The sequence below is a fragment of the Epinephelus moara genome, chromosome 19 (genome assembly GCF_006386435.1).
Source record: "Epinephelus moara isolate mb chromosome 19, YSFRI_EMoa_1.0, whole genome shotgun sequence".
Lineage (NCBI taxonomy): Eukaryota > Metazoa > Chordata > Actinopteri > Perciformes > Serranidae > Epinephelus > Epinephelus moara.
Genome location: NC_065524.1, coordinates 40,174,256 through 40,193,882, shown reverse-complemented (window position 1 = coordinate 40,193,882; position 19,627 = coordinate 40,174,256). Strand labels below are relative to the sequence as shown.

At 41.6% G+C, this 19,627-nt stretch overlaps 1 protein-coding gene across 3 annotated transcripts in view; it reads right to left on the bottom strand.

Moving 5' to 3' along the window:
* Positions 1–1,366: 1,366 nt before the first annotated feature.
* LOC126406963 (transmembrane protein 41A-B-like) overlaps positions 1,367–19,627 on the bottom strand; it is a 21,665-nt gene continuing 3,404 nt past the window's right edge. For 2 of the 3 annotated variants that reach the window (XM_050071580.1, XM_050071582.1), the window contains 4 exons: positions 9,001–9,151; positions 8,727–8,888; positions 5,790–5,928; positions 1,367–5,678 (listed from right to left, as the gene is read on the bottom strand). In XM_050071580.1, the coding sequence (XP_049927537.1) occupies positions 5,443–5,678; positions 5,790–5,928; positions 8,727–8,888; positions 9,001–9,151 (688 nt within the window). In that variant the 3' untranslated portion in view covers positions 1,367–5,442. Of the gene's footprint in view, positions 5,679–5,789; positions 5,929–8,726; positions 8,889–9,000; positions 9,152–17,966; positions 19,622–19,627 lie in introns of those variants that run through there. The other variant, XM_050071579.1, reaches the window with a different exon arrangement.

Genomic DNA, 19,627 nt, shown 5'->3' with positions numbered 1-19,627 from the left:
CATTTTTTTTGACGACATACTATACTATGACGTTTTTTCATGATTTTTGACGACATACTATACTATGACGTTTTCATCACATTGTCGACGACATACTATACTATGACGTTTTTATGACTTTTTTGACAACATACTATACTATGACGTTTTTATCACATTTTTGACGACATGCTATACTATGACGTTTTTTCATGATTTTTGACGACATGCTATACTATGACGTTTTTATCACATTTTTGACGGCAGACTATACTATGACGTGTTTTCATGATTTTTGACGACATACTATACTATGACGTTTTTTCATGATTTTTGACGACATGCTATACTATGACGTTTTTATTACATTTTTGATGATATACTATACTATGACGTTTTCATCACATTGTCGACGACATACTATACTATGACGTTTTTATGACATTGTCGACGACATACTATACTATGACGTTTTTATGACATTTTTGACGACATTCTATACTTTGACGTTTTTTCATGATTTTTGACGACATACTATACTATGATGTTTTTATCACATTTTTGACGACATGCTATACTATGACGTTTTTATGACATTTTTGACGACATGCTATACTATGCTATGACGTTTTTATGACATTTTTGACGACATGCTATACTATGATGTTTTAATTACATTTTTGACGACATACTATACTATGATGTTTTCATCACATTTTTAACGGCAAACTATACTATGACGTGTTTTCATGAGATTTGACGACATACTATACTATGATGTTTTCATCACATTTTTGACGACATGCTATCCTATGACGTTTTTTATGACATTTTTGACGACATACTATACTACGATGTTTTCATCACATTGTCGACGACATGCTATACTATGACGTTTTTATGACATTTTTGACAACATACTATACTATGACGTTTTTTCATTTTTTTTGACGACATACTATACTATGACGTTTTTTCATGATTTTTGACGACATGCTATACTATGACGTTTTTATGTCATTTTTGACGACATGCTATACTATGACGATTTTTCATGATTTTTGACGACATGCTATACTATGACGTTTTTTTATGATTTTTGACGACATGCTATACTATGACCTTTTTTTCATGATTTTGGACGACATGCTACTATGACCTTTTTTTCATGATTTTGGACGACATACTAAACTATGATGTCTTTATCACATTTTTGACTACAACTATCTCATGACATTTTTACGACGTTACTTATTCATGTTTTCATCAGCAGTTACAAAGTGGCACAGTGATATAGACTAATGTACGCTTATGACAGCACTGTCATGTGAATGTACGTTCATCACTAACACACACACACACACAAATTATTTCAGTGTTTGTTTTAATGGTACAACCAAATTACAGCATTATTCAATCAATCCATCCATCAGCTACGCTGTCTGGCTGGCTGGGTGGATGGATACTTTATTAATCCTTATTAATCCTGAGGGAAATTAAGACATCCAGTATCTTATTACACAACACATACAAAAACACATATCCACATATGGATAGAGGATGTACCGTAAAACTTAAAAGCCTACTCCCAATAAAACGTCCAGTCTCTTTTACTAGCCCAGTGTGGCTGCACATTTTGACAAAGAAAGGCCTGTCTCAGTTAGAGGCCTGGTCTGGTTGCCAGGCAGACCATCTTGTTGGCTACCAGCTTGGGTTCACGTTAGTTAGCTGTTTAGATCACACATAAATATAAGTACTCAAACTTTTGTTCAGCTCAGTTCATTTTACTAAAACCATGAGCACCAGAGAAGACTGTAATTCATTCAGATTAACTGGCGCGATGATCTTTGCTGAGCAACAGTTTTGTGTGAAAGGAATTAAAGGCCTGTCCCAAATATAGGCCTGTTGAGTTTAGTAATTTAAGCAAATAATAGCTCGGGCTATTAATTAAGTTTTAAGGATAAAAAAAATCAGAATAAAAACCCACTGCAGTCAAATGATCGCCTCGTCCCAGGACAACTACAGAGAGCTTTTACTACAGTAGATATGATGGTAGAGCAGATTTAGGTGGCTGTCAGTGCAGGTGTTGCAGTGTAAGGTGATTAATTAAAGTGTCAGAGCAGTGCAGGAGTAATAAATAAACACTTTGCTATGGATAATATAAACGCAGTCGAAGATAAATGGATCTACAGAAATCAGTGCAAATACATTTTGTTGTTTTTGTTTTTTTCTTTGAGAAGTGAAGAGTACAAACTGTGTTCAATTAAACTGGGTCACCACAGCAGCTCTGGCTACTCTGGTGTCTTGTCGTGGTTTGAAGGGTGAAAGTTTCACTGCGTCCCTTTGGCAAAGGGCGGCCCTGGTCCTCTGGGGCCCGTCCCTCAGGGTGTAAGGCGTGGCTGCAGAGGGGGCAGAGGTGAGGCAGTGGAAGATCCAGATCTCAAGGTGTTGACACGCTGAAGCTGAACTCTTCCTCTACAGTGTCCTGAAGACTGCCCTCTGATTCACCTGTGGCCAGGAAGGAGTCACTGTAGGATGGGTGCAGCACATGATCATGATGATGATGGCGTCCACACCTGGCAAATCAGTCAAGTTGTGGGGAAACTCACTTTCGTTCAATTCGTATGGATCACATTCAACATGGGTTACCTGCTGCCTGCAGCTTCATCCAGCTCTGTTGTGTTGCTGCTTTCCTGTATGTCTATTTCACGCAGTGTACAGATTCATCACTTCCTGCACTCTGTCTGAATTTTGCACGTCATAATAGTCACATGATCGCAAACAAGCATTTGTTTCCGACTGAAATTAAAAAGATGCAACATTCAGCAGAAATTACACATTTTATTTAATTACACTCCCCAAAAAAAACAAAAACCGCTTTGTGCACATGTTTGGTAAAATTAAACAAAAAAAGAAAAGAAAAGATTTTTAAAGATCTCGTCTCGCCTGAGCAGATCAGAGTCATTTTTTTTTCTTAAACTTTTTTGGTCAAAGAGGAGAACAAAAATCCTGACATCAACACAAGGCCTTTAAAACTTAAAGCAACGTTTTCACAAAAAAAAAAATCTTTTTTTTTTACTTGCTCTGGTAAGACTGCCTCTGGACTGTGATGATCAAAAAAACTCTTGCACTTATTTATTTTTTGGCACTTTGCGTGTTTGTGATGTTCATGAAAGTCAACAGTGGAACCACCAAACTCAGAGCCACAGTTTCTAAAAATTAAAAAACAAAATGTGACACCACTGTAAAAGTCCAGGACTTCACTCCACTGTCAGGCTACAATATGTGATGTGATATCCATAATACTACATATCAGGTTCATCAGAAACACCTCTGAATGAAACAGTGAATGACTCAGACCATCAGTGGAACCTGAATTTAGAGCAAACCACTAAGTTGTTATGTTTTTGATGAGAAGCTACAGTTTAAGACTATCCTCTACAGAGTCTCTGCAAAATACTGATTCAAAAAAATAAATAATACGATTTCAAACTGAAACAGTGAATCAGTTACACTGACAGAAACAGATATAAAGTGCATCTGCACGCTCAGTTAAAGGCCACAAAATTCACAGCAGCACGAGCAGCGATCGTCTCATCAGTCTCCAAATGTAACACTCATACAGAGTAACTTCATTTTTCCTTTGGGAGGTGAAAGGATCAGCCTCAGTTAGGGAGGCACGATAATATCGGCACGTCATCAGTATCAGCTGATATTGGCTTTGAAATCAATTCTTGTTTTGCACAATGGATGAATATTACATACTGTGATGGCTTTTATATTAGTTCAGAATGAGCCGCCCACAGACGCCATAGCAGGAGATGTGATCAGCTCCCTGTCTTTGGTTTAATACTCACTTTTTGATCCAGTTGCTTCGGTTGGTTTAACAGCTGATTGATTTGCAGGATGACGCTATGAACGGACTGATTTGACTGTCACGTTTAAATGAAATCAGAAATAATCAGGCCTTTAAAAGCAAAGCTCAGATCACCTGTCCAGGGTGAACCCTGCCTCTCACCCAGTGTCAGCTGGGATAGGCTCCACCTCCCCGTGACCCCCAACAGGATAAGAGGCAACAGAAAATGAATGAATGAATAACAATAATCACATTAATGCTATCAGTAACAGAACTTTGTTTATTTTGAGTTTTGTCTCGTTGTCATTTTTAAGAACCAGCTATCATCCATATTGATTCATCACGACACCCTGAGCCTCGTCATATTTGTCTTTTGATAAAAGTTTTTGCTGATATCCAATATGCCAACATATAACAACGTATATGGCCGATAACCAATATCAATATATTGGCTTTTTTGGTGATGATCAAGTCTCTTCTGTTGGGGATTTTTTTTTTCATGATTGTATGACAGGTGCTATAAATAAAGTTTGATTTGATTTGAAAACATCATATCATGCATGCTCTCATCATCACCAGCAGATGGACACATGAAATACTCTTCACGTATGTAATATTCATTCATTGTGCAAAATAAGAAAAAGCACATTGGCTGATTCTGACAGTTCACTTTAAAGCTGATACCAACGACGTGCTGATATTACTGTGTATCACAGTCCAGTATCATGACACACCACCATGCATGTGAACATCCAACAGCATCTACACTGTAAAACCTGCACTGAGTTCAGTGATGAGGTGAGGTCATAAACTGACTCGTCTGTTTGCAGACCTGCAGAGGCCGACAGTAAAATCCAAGTGAATGAGTTCAGAGACTGTGTTGAGGCCATGATGAGAGGATCACAGCTGGCGTGCACAGAGCTCTAAAACCATCTGTGAATACAGCGACAGCTACATTAAGACATGTTGAACCACATGGAGACAATCTTGAGACATTTAGAAGTCCAAATGTGCTAAAACATTTCTTGTCCATGCAATTCCTGGAACTGTAACAGCAGCAAAGTGAGTAAACATACGTGAGGAGAAGAGACATTATTGTGTAGCTGGTTGTCTGATCTCCGTGCTCTAAGTATATCCAGTGGGTTTAAGAACACATTTGTCCACAGCAGGGTCAGTGGAGCTTCCTGTGCAGCTCTACACTGTGTTTAGTGCACAGAGCAAATTACTTTTAAGGCTCTAGTAATATTGTGGCACAATGGAAACACACTGGACAGAAGGTCCGAATTTACAACTGCAGTCACAGTGGACTGAGAAAGAAATGCAGAATTGTATTCAGTCAATTATGTCCAATCATCTCCTAAGCGTTGGCTCTGTGTGTGTTGGCACTGAGAGATCTCTGGGAAACTGAAACCTGGCGTAACACGACCCGAAGACGTTTCCAAACTTTCACAGCAGATCATACTTTAAGTATGACGAGCCTTTGCTGTGACCTTCCAGAAATCACAAGGCTAAAGTGCACAAAAGGTCACATGCCTCCCCGTGCAGAGAGGTCTCTTCAGTTTGTGTTTGGGAATCCCAAACCTGTTGATTCCTCTTTTACCCCAGAATCATCGTCTCTTCCGTTCCTGCTTGACGTCAGCCTGGCTGGGTCCGTTACTTTCCATGCCGTTCATCTTGAGGTGGGTTTTGCTGTAGTGTTTGATCAGCGCTCCGGGGAGCAGAGCCACGAGAGCGATGGCCAGGAGCTGAGCCAGCGTCCCCCAGGAGAAGATATCATCCATGGAGGAGATCTCTGAGAGCATGGAGCCCGTACGGACGCAGATGAAGTTGTAGGGGATCAAACCTGGAGGAGAAAGCAGCAGCTGAGTCATCACTGTTTGTGTTGGGTGTGTGTGTGTGTGTGTGTGTGTGTGTGTGTGTGTGTGTGTGTGTGTGTGTGTGTGTGCAGTCTCACCTATGAACACAGAGAAGAAGAAAATGGGCAAAGGGATGTTGAGGAGGGGACAGGTGATGTTAAGGAACCAGTTTGGAGTCATAGGGAAGAAGCGAAGGAAAAGGAGGAAGAAGAACAAACTGCTGCGATTTTCTTCAGCCTGACAGACGAGAAGAGGGAGGAAGATGAGACGAGAGGACAAAGATGAGGAGAGAAAAAGTAGATGAAAGCAGTCACAGAGCGTCTCCACGTTCCTGAGAGAGGAACTGATTAAACTGCATACAAGTAGAACAAAAACCCTTCTACTACATATTGTTCATTATCATAAGTCCGTGCTGCAAAACACAAAAACAAAAATCACCTCCAACTGTCAAACTTACACTAATAACCTTTTTCCGCTTTTGGCCCGCGGCGAGTCAAACCACACTGCGCCAATAAGTCTTTCCATTATCAGTTAGGACGCACTGATCCCCTCCAGAGATGGACCACCTATAGAGTGGAGCCAAAAGCGCTCTAGACCGCCTCCGAGCAGGTAGCAAGGCCGTCTCGCCGATCGCAGCCGCCCCCAACGACCTCCCTTCTCCCCCACAAACAAGCCGTGTGTGTTGCGAGACTCTCCTCGCCTCTGTCTGCAGGGGAGGAGAGTCAGTTTACTGTTTCATGTTCGCTATCAGCCGCACAGCAGTCTGTAAAGTTCCTGCTGATGAAAACTCAACATTTCCTTTATTTTGCTGCTTCACAATAAAAGCGTTGACACAACAAAAGAACAGGAGACTTTTCTTGTAAAGACTCTACAGGAAATGTGTTTATTGCTGAATTAGCGGGACTGTTAGCGGCTTTTCTTCAATAACACAAGTCTCCTCATCTGCAGCAGGGAGGAAGAGTAAAGGCATAAACAGCCACAGTCATTACGTTCACATGACATCAGACAACATTGGTTTATTGTGTCAGTCTGACTAAAACTGGGCTTTAAAATCCCTGTAAACATGTTAGTGTGACTGAAATGGTCCTAATCAGACCCAAACTGGCCGAGGCGCTCTGAGCATGCTCCACAGTCTCCACCCCGGGCTGAAGTCCAATAGCATTAAATGTGTAAGAGAAGAAGAAGCGGGTAACAACATGGAGAAATCTACATACAGAGCCGTGACTTTTTGGACGGACGACGAGACAGTTCATGATGTGTCAGCTGAGAGAGTTAAATATTTTAACATACATGTATGGGAGGAAAACACAGGATGATGACCTGTTAAACAAAGTGACACAACAGTTGGACGACATGCGACTGTTTGGTCTGTGATGTTAAAGGTCTGATACTAATGTAACAGACTCTTCTATATTGTATGTCCCTCTTGAGTTGCCGTAGGGCAGAATAGAGTTCTCAACAGGCCCAAAAATTCAACACGAAACCGAAATGACCCGAGGGACTTGAAGCCCGAAACCGGCCCGGCCCGACATCATCACATACATCACTGGGTCCGAGCCCGACTGAACCCGAGTTGTTGTTTTTTTTAAATGGAAGGGGGAAAAACGATGCTCCCCCTGTGCGCCTCAGCAGTCTGGCTTCCCTGGCTCAAATACAGTATCTTTAATCACTTAAAGTCAACCAATCATTCATGTCCCAAAATAATATTACCAGACAGACAGGCTTCAATGTCAGCCTGGGGGAGAGCAACCATTGTGCTGCATTTAATGAGCCGCAGCCTCTCTCAACACTTTTCCTGCACCTGAACGCTGACTGACTGACTGACTGACTGACTGACTGACTGACTGAACTTCGCTCACACTTCACAGCAGCATATCTTGTTGTAATATTATTATTTTTTTCGTCAGAACTGAATTCAGCATTCTTTATTTTTAGCCTATAATTCACATATTCTTCTTGCTTAATTATTATAACCCTATTATCACCCCCCTTACACACACACACACACACACACACACACAGCAGACGATACTTCAACTTCAACTCGAACACTTTATTAAAAACGGTAACTATAACCTTCAAATATCAACAACATAACATTGAATAATGAATGGATTTGGAATAATCTTAACAGACATGCATATTTTCTTCCTCACAGGCTGCTCAGCAGTGAGAACCATGGACAGCAGCATTGTGTGTTAGTGCTGCTGTCACACCCTCACACAGTGCGCTTCTCTGACAGACACACTTTTTTTCTTTCTCTCTCTCTCTCTCTCCGCTGTCCGAGCCCGACTCAGCCCGCCCAATTAACTTAATTAGTCGGCCCAAACCGACCCGACCCGTTGGGCTTATTCGGGTCAGGCTCGGCCTCGGGTTGAAATTGAGAACTCTAGGGCAGAAAAAAGCTTTGGGGTGACATTCTCCTGTTTTAAGGGGCTCATGCAAGTGTGAGAGTTTTGGTGTGAAGAAAAATAAATGGGCAACGGTTGTTGTTGTTGTTGTTGTTGTTGTTGTTGTTGGAGCTGTTACACCGTCTTCTGTCACGTTTATTGTTTAATCAATTATTCAGGTAGGTGAGCCCAGGACACTCAGCTGCACACTGATATGACTTTGTGCAAGTTTTATAATTAGTAGTTTTTCTAGTTATTTAATTTACTGTATATTACTGACTGTATGATCTGTGAACACATCACTGCTTGTTTATAACTGCGTCTTCAGTGCTCTGAAAGGCGCCTACAGATAAAATGCTTTATTATTTTTATTGTTATTATTATCAACACGGAGGACAGGTGCTGACATAAACTGCTTCCTGGCTACACTGCGACTTGACAGTGTGATTATTTAGAGGGCGAAAAGATGAACCTGCCTCCACATTGGAAACCTGCGTCAACAACACCTTCGTCGACAACACTGCAGATATGCTGGTGATGTCTGGACACAGATCTGATCGGACAGTCTGTCTTAAAGATCTGATTCAAAAAACACATCTGCAGTCTGAGCGCAGCCTCAGTTGTTCAGTGGGCGGAGACGCCTACCTTGCTCTGCAGCAGCGCCACCTTCTCCGGGAAGAGCTGAACCACGTGCTGCTTTCCAAACGTCGAGGAGAGCAGGAAGCAGAACATGGAGCCAAACGCAGAGAGCATGCAGGCCAACAGCAGACCCTCCCAGGGCCCGAAGATCGCACCAGCTAACATGTTCTGAAGGAGGGAGGAAGGGACGCACTAAAGTTATTTGTGTCAAACTCTTTGTGTGAAACCAGCGTTAGTATCTTCAGGTTCTGTCAGGATCATTTAATCGTGTGAGTCTCACCAGGAAGGAGGAGCCAGGTATGGCGAAGGACTGTTTGTAGAGGTAGGCGCTGCAGTACAGCAGCAGGACGAAGCTGTAATGTTCTCTTTTATAAAACCTGAGCGTGTCTGCGAGGTCCCGCAGCTCGTCCAGGTCCGACGGGAACTTCAGCCTGGATGGAAAAACACAGCATAACAAAACTTGGTAGCTTCTGATCTTTCAGCTGATTCTTTTGCCTTCAGAAGCCGTCACACCTCAGTCTGTGGTGACTAATGCTCATTTGCTGTTTCGTGTTATAATGTACTTTGTGTTCTGTCGTCTTTCAGACAACCTGCTTCACCTGCTTCACCTGCTTCACCTGCTTCTCCTTTGGTCATTGATTTCCTACATTTCCCAGAGTGTCCCAGCCTTCTGTTAAAGCCCGACCAATACTGGACTTTTGATTTTTATACTGAAATAAATACTTTGGAGTAACAGTATATCAGCCAATAGTCTTTAGAGTACGAACAGACTTCAAACTGTATTTTGCATCTCTCTCATTCTGCCTCTGTGTCCCCTCTCCAACCAGAAACCATTAAAGCCATTAACTGCCATCCCCAACCTGTCCACCAGATGCCCTCACACTTTGTCACCAGACTACCTCATTCCCCTGCTCACCTGTTCCCACCAGCCTTTCTATAACCGGACCCTACCCACTCTCACTCTGTCTCGGAGTGTCACTCCATTTGTAGTCACCTTAACAGCTAAATGAGGCTCCCTACATCAGGGTGCAGGCTGTAAACACAGCAGCAAGCTCTGGGACACACTTAGATCTCTGCAGCAGACAAAGGAGTTGTCCTTATATTTGGGAACCATGGAATAAAATGACCGTTTCCGTTTTTATATGTTTTTATATCACTTTCATTGGATTTGTGCTGCTGGTTACCACTATTTTGGTAGCATATGTTATCCCTCTGCCGCTAACATAAACAAATGAAACAAATAAATAAACAAATACATAAAAGGGAATAAAACTTTTCCCTGAAATTCATTGGTGACATTTCTTGTCTTTTATTTTTGCAAACATCTCGTTTTTCAGTCTGATGTTTATGAGCTGCTCAGTTTTGCAACAGTTCCTGTTACACTTCAAAATAAAGACGACTAACGTTTCACAGAGACTGGAGAGCTGTAGGTTTGATCCCAAATACAATGTAGCATTTAAGACGTTAACATCTGTATGACAATATTAAATGTCTATCTTAGTTGGAACAGTTCACTCTGCAGGATAGTCACACAGCACTTTATTTGTACGGAGCTTCTTCCATGACAAACACAGTTCGGTCAGTGAGTCGGCATCGACGCAGCCTCACTGTTGCAGGGTTTTATAACTCACTTCCACTCCTCACTAGTTGGTTTGGGACGGCACTTAATGTGGTGGAGCCTCCGTGTGAACGCAGAGCCAGAGTGGAAGTGGATAGGGAGAGGGTGCAGGAGGCGGTTTGGGAAAGGTCCTCTCATTACAAACACCAGCACAGATTGAACTTGAGAGTAGGTTCATCCTAGTTGCCATGTTCTTTGTACTTTGGTTTTCAAGCCAGCTGAATCTGAACCTGGCTGAGATTCTGCCCCTTTACCTGGATCAGAACCTGCAGGAACGAGTCCTAAAACCCACAAATGAGTCGCCATGTTTGCACATCCTGTTCCCTCGTCTCAGAGTCAATAGGTTTGTGGTGAGATGTCTGACATAAGGTCTGTGGTCAACACAAGCTGAAGAGACTTTCACGTTTTTTCCTACAACATAAAATACGTTAGAAAATACCTCACTCATTTATTTAGAAGCTTTTATGTGTCTTTAAAAAGTCGGTTGCTAAATGAGACTAAATGAAACTACAGAACATCATCACACTGAACACGACTTTGCAGCCTCGCTGTGGTGGAGACGTTAAAGTCATGTGGCCATGGTGTAGTTTGTTTGTAGCCTAATGTTAGTTTTTTACTTCTGGTGACCACAGGAGGAGGAGGAGGAGGAGGAGGAGGAGGAGGAGGAGGAGGAGGGTAACAGGATACATTTGATTGAAGACAGAAATAGTGTCGCTGCCTGCAGACATGAGCAGAGGGTATGAAGACACACACACACTCACACACACACACACACACCAAAATCCCCCAGCTGAAACTCAAGACTTCCTCGACCACCTGCTCCGACGTTCAGCATTCCTCCCTCCTACTGGTCAGTGGGCGAACATTCTGTTCTGTCATTGGTCCGCAGGCTGATGATGCGTCAGCGCTCAGATACATTGAGCTGAGTGAATGTGTGTGCGGTGTTTAAGGAAATGTGTCATCGTGGGCACTTTTAATTTGAGAAGCAGTCTGAGTGTGCACACGCACCGACACACGTGTTCATGTTCAAACTCTCAAGTCTTCATCACAGAGAAGAAGTGCGATGATGCTGACGCTGGATCGTGTCAGGTTTAATGCTGAGACAGTTTTTAAAGCAACTGTGGCTGCAGCTCATGATTGTTTTCACTGTCAGTTCATCTCTAAGTCACTGTTTGCTTCATTAATAAACTGTAAAATAGTGAAAAATAGTCGACCACAATCTCCCACAGCCCAAGATGACGTCTTGGTGCTTCCACCCAGCAGTCTTAAAGATAAAGACATTTAAATTACAGAGATATAAAACAGACAAACAGCAAATCCTCACATCTGAGAAGCTGCAGCCAACAGATATCTGTTACTGTAAACGACTTTAACCATCAGTTAATTACCAAAACAGTTGGAAATTACCTCTCGTGAATCATCTCAGCTTTAAAAGTAGCATGAAAAAACAAAATAAGCTAAAAGAAAATAAATTAGTCCATTCAGTGACATAAAATCAAATATTGTAGGAATGTTTTTGTAGTGGTGCGTTTTACACAAAGAGAATCAGAAAACAGCTCAGTTTACTAAAAACATGAAGAAATATGTTGAGTGTCACACTATAGAAAAGGATACTGATAATATTTTGACCATGAGGCTCCCAGTGCACCACACCAAACAGATCACTTTAATTAAACGTATTTGTAATTTTAGTTTTCTCCTGTTTTTGTTGAAGTATTTTGACGAGTTCGTTTGGAACCTTTCAAACCTGCTTAACCCTTTAAAGGTGCGGACACACCAAACTGACATCAAAGAACTAGCGGCGACGAAAGCTAACTGTTGCGTCGTCTACGTCGCCTCACGTCGCCTCACGTCGCCCTGTGTCAGTTGCATTTGAACACACTACACGGACTACATCCGACGGCCAAGTGGCACGTACGTTCTGCGCCTGCGTGAGAGAGATCGGAGTGAGAGAGTGGTACATCCTGTCAGCCGAGGGGTTTCCTATCTGTGCAGCCGAGCACCGCAGCACCTCCACGGAGTATTACATCCAGACGGTCCTGGTGTTTCCTCCGCAGGCTCCACTTCACTCAGCTGCCCGATAAACCCGCTGCTTCTTCCCACTTTAACCTGAATAACAAACCAGGGCTCGGTGCTCCGGTTGGATCCAAACGGAGAGCCGGGGCTTGCTCAGAGACTAGCGGAGGCTAACTGGCTGTGCTTCCCTCCGGTCATGCTGCGGCTAACGCTCCACTAGCCGCTCCCAGCTACAGGGGCAAGGAAATAAAACCTGAGCAGCCAATCAGAGTGATCTCTCTCACCGACAAGCTCCGCCGCCGATTCAACATGCTCATCTCACCGACAAGCTCCGCCGCCGATTCAACATGCTCAAACGGCTGAATAGCCGCCGCCGCCGCCAAAGTGCCGACAGTGCGGGACACACCGCAAAAACTAGGCCGACAGACGCTCACCGACGCCCCGACTTTGGTCGACGGCCGACCGTCAGCTTGGTGTGTCAGGGCCTTTAACCCTTTGAAACCTGGAGCAACATCACTTTTCGTGCGCTGCTTTCAGACACCTTTGGCAAGTATTTTAACCTTTGAACCGTCCCTGAACAAACTGGTGCGATTCATTTCAAAGACGGGGAAAAAAGACAATGAGCAACTTGGCAAGAAATGTCCCACAAATTGCACAAAAAAAAAAAGATTTGGATGGGGTTTTTTTAAGGAAAAAGCTAGGGGAAAACTTTATTTATTATAATTGTTGTTATTTTATTTTATTTTATATTAGTTTAAAGTTATGTTACAGAATTATTCTACATTTTAAGCACTCTTTGCAGGTCATTTCCTCGTTTGTTTGTTTTTAACTTTCGCTCTCTTTTTTTAAACTGATTGTCTTGTTTTAATGCCCTCTTTCTACTAATTTCTTCTTGCGTTGCTCACTGTCTCCTTCACATGTTTTTAAAGCAATCAAGCCAGTTTGCTGTCTGGTTTAAAGCGACTACAAGCAGCTTTCACTTAGTGTTGATTTTGGCGGCCCCTGTGGACAAAAGAGGTAGTGTTTCCAGACGTTAATCCGGCTGGTGTGCATTTATTCTTGGAGCGAGTAAAAGAAAGACGCAACTTATTTTTAATCTGATTTTTCTTTTTTAAACACAGCTGTCTGCAGGATGAACAGAAATGAGGTGACATAATGACTGCGTTTCAGCCACCAAAGTAAATTCAATAAAAATTTTATTTTAAAAAGTAGAATTCTCTAAAGAGAAACCTCCTCCTGCTTCCTTTTGACTGGCTCACGTGTTCACTGCCAAACTTTTCCTGGGAAGATGGAGCCTCTTTCTGTCTGTGTGACGTAAATCAGAATCTGACCTGGGACTGTTTCATAACCAGTTAAAAACTCTTTGTAGTTGCTTTAAGAAATAAAAATGGCCACACTGATACCTACACAAACACACACACACACACACTGACAGAAATACACACATATGACTGGGCAGACAGGATGCCAGCTAATGTCATTTTGTTGGTGAACTCATGTCGAGACTTGATAAGTAACACTATGATATGAGTAAGTTAAATTTAATGGGCGTACACACACACACACACACACACACACACACACACACACACAGACGGGTCGTGCTCTTGGCTTCAGAGTGTCTTGGTCGGCGTTATTCTATCATCCCAAGACAACCTCACACTTGACCGTCTGGCACATTGCAACATACCAACTACACACACTCACACTCACACACACACACTTATGGTTAAAAACACACTATGACACACACACACACACACACACACACACACTCTGAGGAGTAATGTGATCAGTCCAATATGTACTGGGAGGAGAGGAGATGTGCTGCACTGACATTATTATTATAATTATTATCTGTGACGATGTGATGATCAATGAGGAGGAAAAGATGGAGTCTGTTTACTTTAGTGTGTAATCAGCTATGAATAAGAGTCATTGTGTTGTTGTTACCTCAGAATGACACGTTTATATCTCCACAGGTTCTCAAAGTCAAGGACGGGTCCTTACATGTCTGAATTTCAAGGAGGCTACATCATTGAATCCCACCAAAGGACTGTTCCAATGTCAAGGATCTACTGAGGAAAGAGTCCTTCCTTCAGAGAATTTTCAAGGGTGCATGCATGTATCCTCAGCAGGCATTAAGTACCCACAATTCTCTGCCATAATTGAAGGTGAGGCCTCTTCAATATCGCACACTTGGGTGCTCGTTATCCTGTTCCTGTGTGTGTTCATCAAAGGAGTCTTGCCTAGCCTCTGTAGGATCCTACCTGGAAGGACTCATCCTACCAAGGAAGCATCCTTGACTTTGAGAAGCACCAAGGCAGCAGGGGTCCGTCCCAAGTCTCTGAAATTACTGCTAGCTATCTTACCTAGCCGGCTTTGCTAGCTGTTTAGCCCCTCCCACCTAGGAAAAAATGCAAGGAGCTAGCGCTAGGAGCGATGAGCGAGCATTGTCGGTTTAAGAGACATGAGACGTCCTTTCCACTGAAGCGTCACGTGAAGCGACGTCCATTCCTGATGGCGGCACTGCTGGATCTGCTCCGTAAAGCAGCCAGCGTCTGGCTTTACTATGGGTACATCCCAAGTCTCATTATATGCGCTGATCAAAACAGCAGTATGAACCTCCTGAACAATGAATTCTAACCAGGAGAAGTTTCCGCTGGTTGCAATCCTCCAATCCTCTTCACTAGATGCCACTAAATCTTACAAAATGGATCTTTAATTCATTCATTCTTCTGTAACCACTTATTCCGTTAAACCTATCCCAGCTGACACTGGGTGAGAGGCAGCGTTCACCTGGACAGGTCACCAGACTATCACAGGGCTGACACATAGAGACAGACAACCATTCACACTCACATTCACACCTACGGACCAGGAGCCCTCTTGCTGTGAGGCAACAGTGCTAACCACTGCACCACAGTGCCGCTCTTATATTCAAACATATGATATTAACATCAGAGATCTAATGTGCTCCAATAAACATAAACAATATGCTGTAATAGACAAACATGCAGCTGACTAATTCTTTCATTCAGTGCCGTTACTAAGAGGGATCCTATCCCGGGGGGGGGGGGGGGGGGGGGGTGCACAGGGTCCAGGAAAAAGTTTCACATTCATGGCTGTGAGCAATTCAGTTTCTGAGACAGCTGATGTTCACTTTACGGTCATGTACGGGGCAACACGTTCTCACTGCGACCTCCTCATGTATCGACGTTTGGTCATGGACTTTCCACGTCCACATATGACGTCCAAGGTACCCTGGGTGTGTTGGTTGTTGACGTTCTGGGACGCCGTGTCAACTTCAGCCTGTTACATGCATTGTCTGTTTTCAAAATACACTTCTGTTTTCACAGGAAATGTACAGTTTGATACAGTCTCTTTCAAAATAAAAGCACCTTCAACAACAAACACACGTGGTTGGGTTTAGGAAAAATGAACACGATGAAGGGACGGCTTTTTTTTATCTGTGTCTGATGCCACAAGTCACTGACCAAGTGTCAGTAGGCTGTAGGTTTGCATAAAGACAGTAGGGACATGTCCCTAAGAATGTTTTGAGAACAGAACGTCCCAACTAATATTTGATCGAACTTATTTACATAATCCTCATTCTAACAGTTCTGTGCACGAAAATCTGTGAAAAATCCCGTCTCATGTTGATTCAGTTTAGGGACAGTACATGTTATTTCTTAGTACAGGACGATCCTGCATGAAGCCTGATGAGAGGTGTTTTCAGTTAGTTTTCCACCTCCGATGAAGAGCAGTCACAGTTGCAAAGAGAGTCCAAAAACTATGATGAAAATCTTTCGTCAACGTTTTTTCCATGACCAAAGCGAGATGATGAGGAGCTAAAAATAGATCTTGATAATAAAAGTTAAAACAAAATCTATGTTTCATTTATGTGGATGAAACGAGATGTGATGAAAATGTTAGTGGTGAACTATCAGACATTTAAAGCCCAGAACAGCCGTGCTTGTCATTAATCTTTAAATGCTGCATGAGCGTCAGGCTGGCTAACTCCAGTAAACAACTCGACAACTCGCACCAACGGCTGACACTGCTCTGCTCTGAGCTGTAATTCAGCAGTAAATAATCAGCCGTGTGTGTCTGACCGTGGATGGTGGAGCTGGAGGATAAAAATGACTCAAGACTAAGACTAAATCTCAAATAGCTGCCAAAACTAACACAGCAAAATAAGTTGTGTGTCTGTCAGACGGTCTGAAGGAGATACTGAGTTACTGCGATGACATCATGCACAGCATTGGCAGGTAGATGTTTTTCTTTACACATTACAACCTTATCCCTATCGAATTGTGAGTTTTTTTCTTAATATCGCAACTTTTTCTCAAATATTACTTTACTTTCGACGTCTCAGAGAACATGGATATGTGGGATATGTTTTGAACATGAAATTTTGCTGAAACAAATATCAGCTATTAATGTCCATTAAAATGAATGTATCACTGATGTGAGCAGGTGCCACGAGCACATTTAACGAGTTATTCGTCAAACAAAAGACACAAATGAGGACTTACACGTGTGCTGACTCAGCATAAATAACATTAAATGAAAGAAGTTGATCTACAGGGAGTACATGTTTTAAAGAAACAGTAAGAATTTATATTCCATTAAAGCCTATTTTTATTGAATAAGAATATTAAATGTTAAAGTTTAATAACTGTCCCTACCTGTGCTCCTGAAGAAGATTATTAAATGTTAAAGTTTAATAACCGTCCCTACCTGTACTCCTGAAGAAGATTATTAAATATTAAAGTTTAATAACCGTCCCTACCTGTACTCCTGAAGAAGATTATTAAATGTTAAAGATTAATAACTGTCCCTACCTGTACTCATGAAGAAGATTATTAAATGTTAAAGATTAATAACTGTCCCTACCTGTGCTCCTGAAGAACATTATTAAATGTTAAAGTTTAATAACTGTCCCTACCTGTACTCCTGAAGATTATTAAATGTTAAAGATTAATAACTGTCCCTACCTGTGCTCCTGAAGATTATTAAATGTTAAAGTTTAATAACTGTCCCTACCTGTACTCCTGAATATTATTAAATGTTAAAGTTTAATAACTCCCTACCTGTGCTCCTGAAAAAGATTATTAAATGTTACAGTTTAATAACTGTTCCTACCTGTACTCCTGAAGAAGATTATTAAATGTTAAAGTTTAATAACTGTCCCTACCTGTGCTCCTGAAGATTATTAAATGTTAACGTTTAATAACTGTCCCTACCTGTGCTCCTGAATAAGAATATTAAATGTCAAATTTTAATAACTGCCCCTACCTGTATGTACTCCTGAATAAGAATATTAAATGTTAAAGTTTAGTAACTGCCCCTACCTCTACTCCTGAAGAAGATTATTAAATGTTAAAGTTTAATAACTGTCCCTACCTGTACTCCTGAAGATTATTAAATGTTAAAGTTTAATAACTCCCTTCCTGTGCTCCTGAAAAAGATTATTAAATGTTACAGTTTAATAACTGTCCCTACCTGTACTCCTGAATAAGAATATTAAATGTTAAAGTTTAATAACTGTCCCTACCTGTGCTCCTGAAGAAGATTATTAAATGTTAAAGTTTAATAACTGCCCCTACCTGTAGTCGCCGACCGCCTCGTCCTCCCCCTCGGAGCCCGGCTGGACGTGTGTCGGTACCCGGGGAAGGTGTGAGGACAGCAGGTAGAGGTAGACGGTGGCGGCCCCCATGATGGCAGCCAGTCCGGCCAAGGAGCGCATGTTGCTGCCTGTTGACGGTCCGTGTGTTCAGTCTGACCGGAGGAGCGAAGACCCGGCGGAGGAACAATGTCGACGTGTTGTGGTTCAGCTGGACGACACCGAGGGAGGGGGTGTCTGTGACCGGGCAGCAGGCTCCAGATGACGGGTGACGGATCACATGGCAGCCGGCGACCAACAACTTGGTTGAGGCCGAGGGGGAAACACACTGATGACATGTGTGTAACCTGAACTCACCAACGCGTCAGACACGTTTCCTGTTTGTGTTCACTCTGCTTTATCTCCCACAAACTGTCACATCATGTCTCCATTAATTTAATTTACTGAAGACACTGAAGAACAAGTTTAATGTGATTTAACTCAACTTTGGTGAACAGCTGCAGACTGTGTGGACACGATGAGCCGCCAGGGGGCGACAGGTGTCAATGTGCAGCGGTAATATTTATAGATTTAATCCTCATTATGCAGCACTGCGTTACTGGGAAAATTAAGAAAAAAGAAAACAACTACAAAATATAAATATAACTATTAAAATATGTACACTTATTATACATACATGCATGCTTGTTATAATACTACTGAATAAATAAAATAAAGGTCTAAAATAAAAATAAAAATAAAAAAAAACTACAAAATACAAATAAAAAATATGAATAAAATAATTATTAAAATGTGCACACTTATTATATATATATATATATGTTTTTATAATATAACTGAATAAATACATAAAATATTAAAAAATAAAAGGTCTAAAATAAATGGCAACACATATATTTTGCAAAGTTAATTCTGTCTCTTACTTCTTGGCTAAAGACTTTCACTTATATTTCTGGATCTAGATCCTTATTATGCAGCACTGGGTTACTTAAATTTAAAAAAACCAAAACTACGAAATATAAATAAAAAATAAATATAATTATGAAAATACATACATTTATTTTTTATATCTATAATGTATAACTAAATAAATAAATTAAACATTATAAAAGGAATAAATGTCTAAAATAAATGGCAACACATATTTTTGCAAATTAGTAATCTTGTCTTTTACTTCAAGGCTCTAGACTTTCGTTTTATTTTAATGGCTTCTATTTTTTTTTAATTCTTTATTTGATGTATTTACATCCAGGCATGTTTCCTGTAGAGGGGCAATAAGGTGATACAAAGTTAAATTCATCTCCAAATACAGTAACATCAGGTAGCAACATGCAGGAGAAGGCTTCAGACATGCCGGCCAAATACATCACTGCAGAGCTGTTAGATTATAAACTGTGTTTGTCTCAGGTGACGTAGCAGCTTGAAGCAGCTACACACTGAACATACAGTCAACAAGGTGCTGGAAACATTGCTCAGAGATGTTGGTCCATATTGACGTGATGACATCACACAGTTGATCCATGATGAGAATCTCCCGTTCCAGCACATCCCAAAGGTGCTCTATTGAACTGAGATCTGGTGACTGTGGAGGCCATTGGAGTACAGTGAACTCATTGTCATGTTTGAGATGATGTGAGCTTTGTG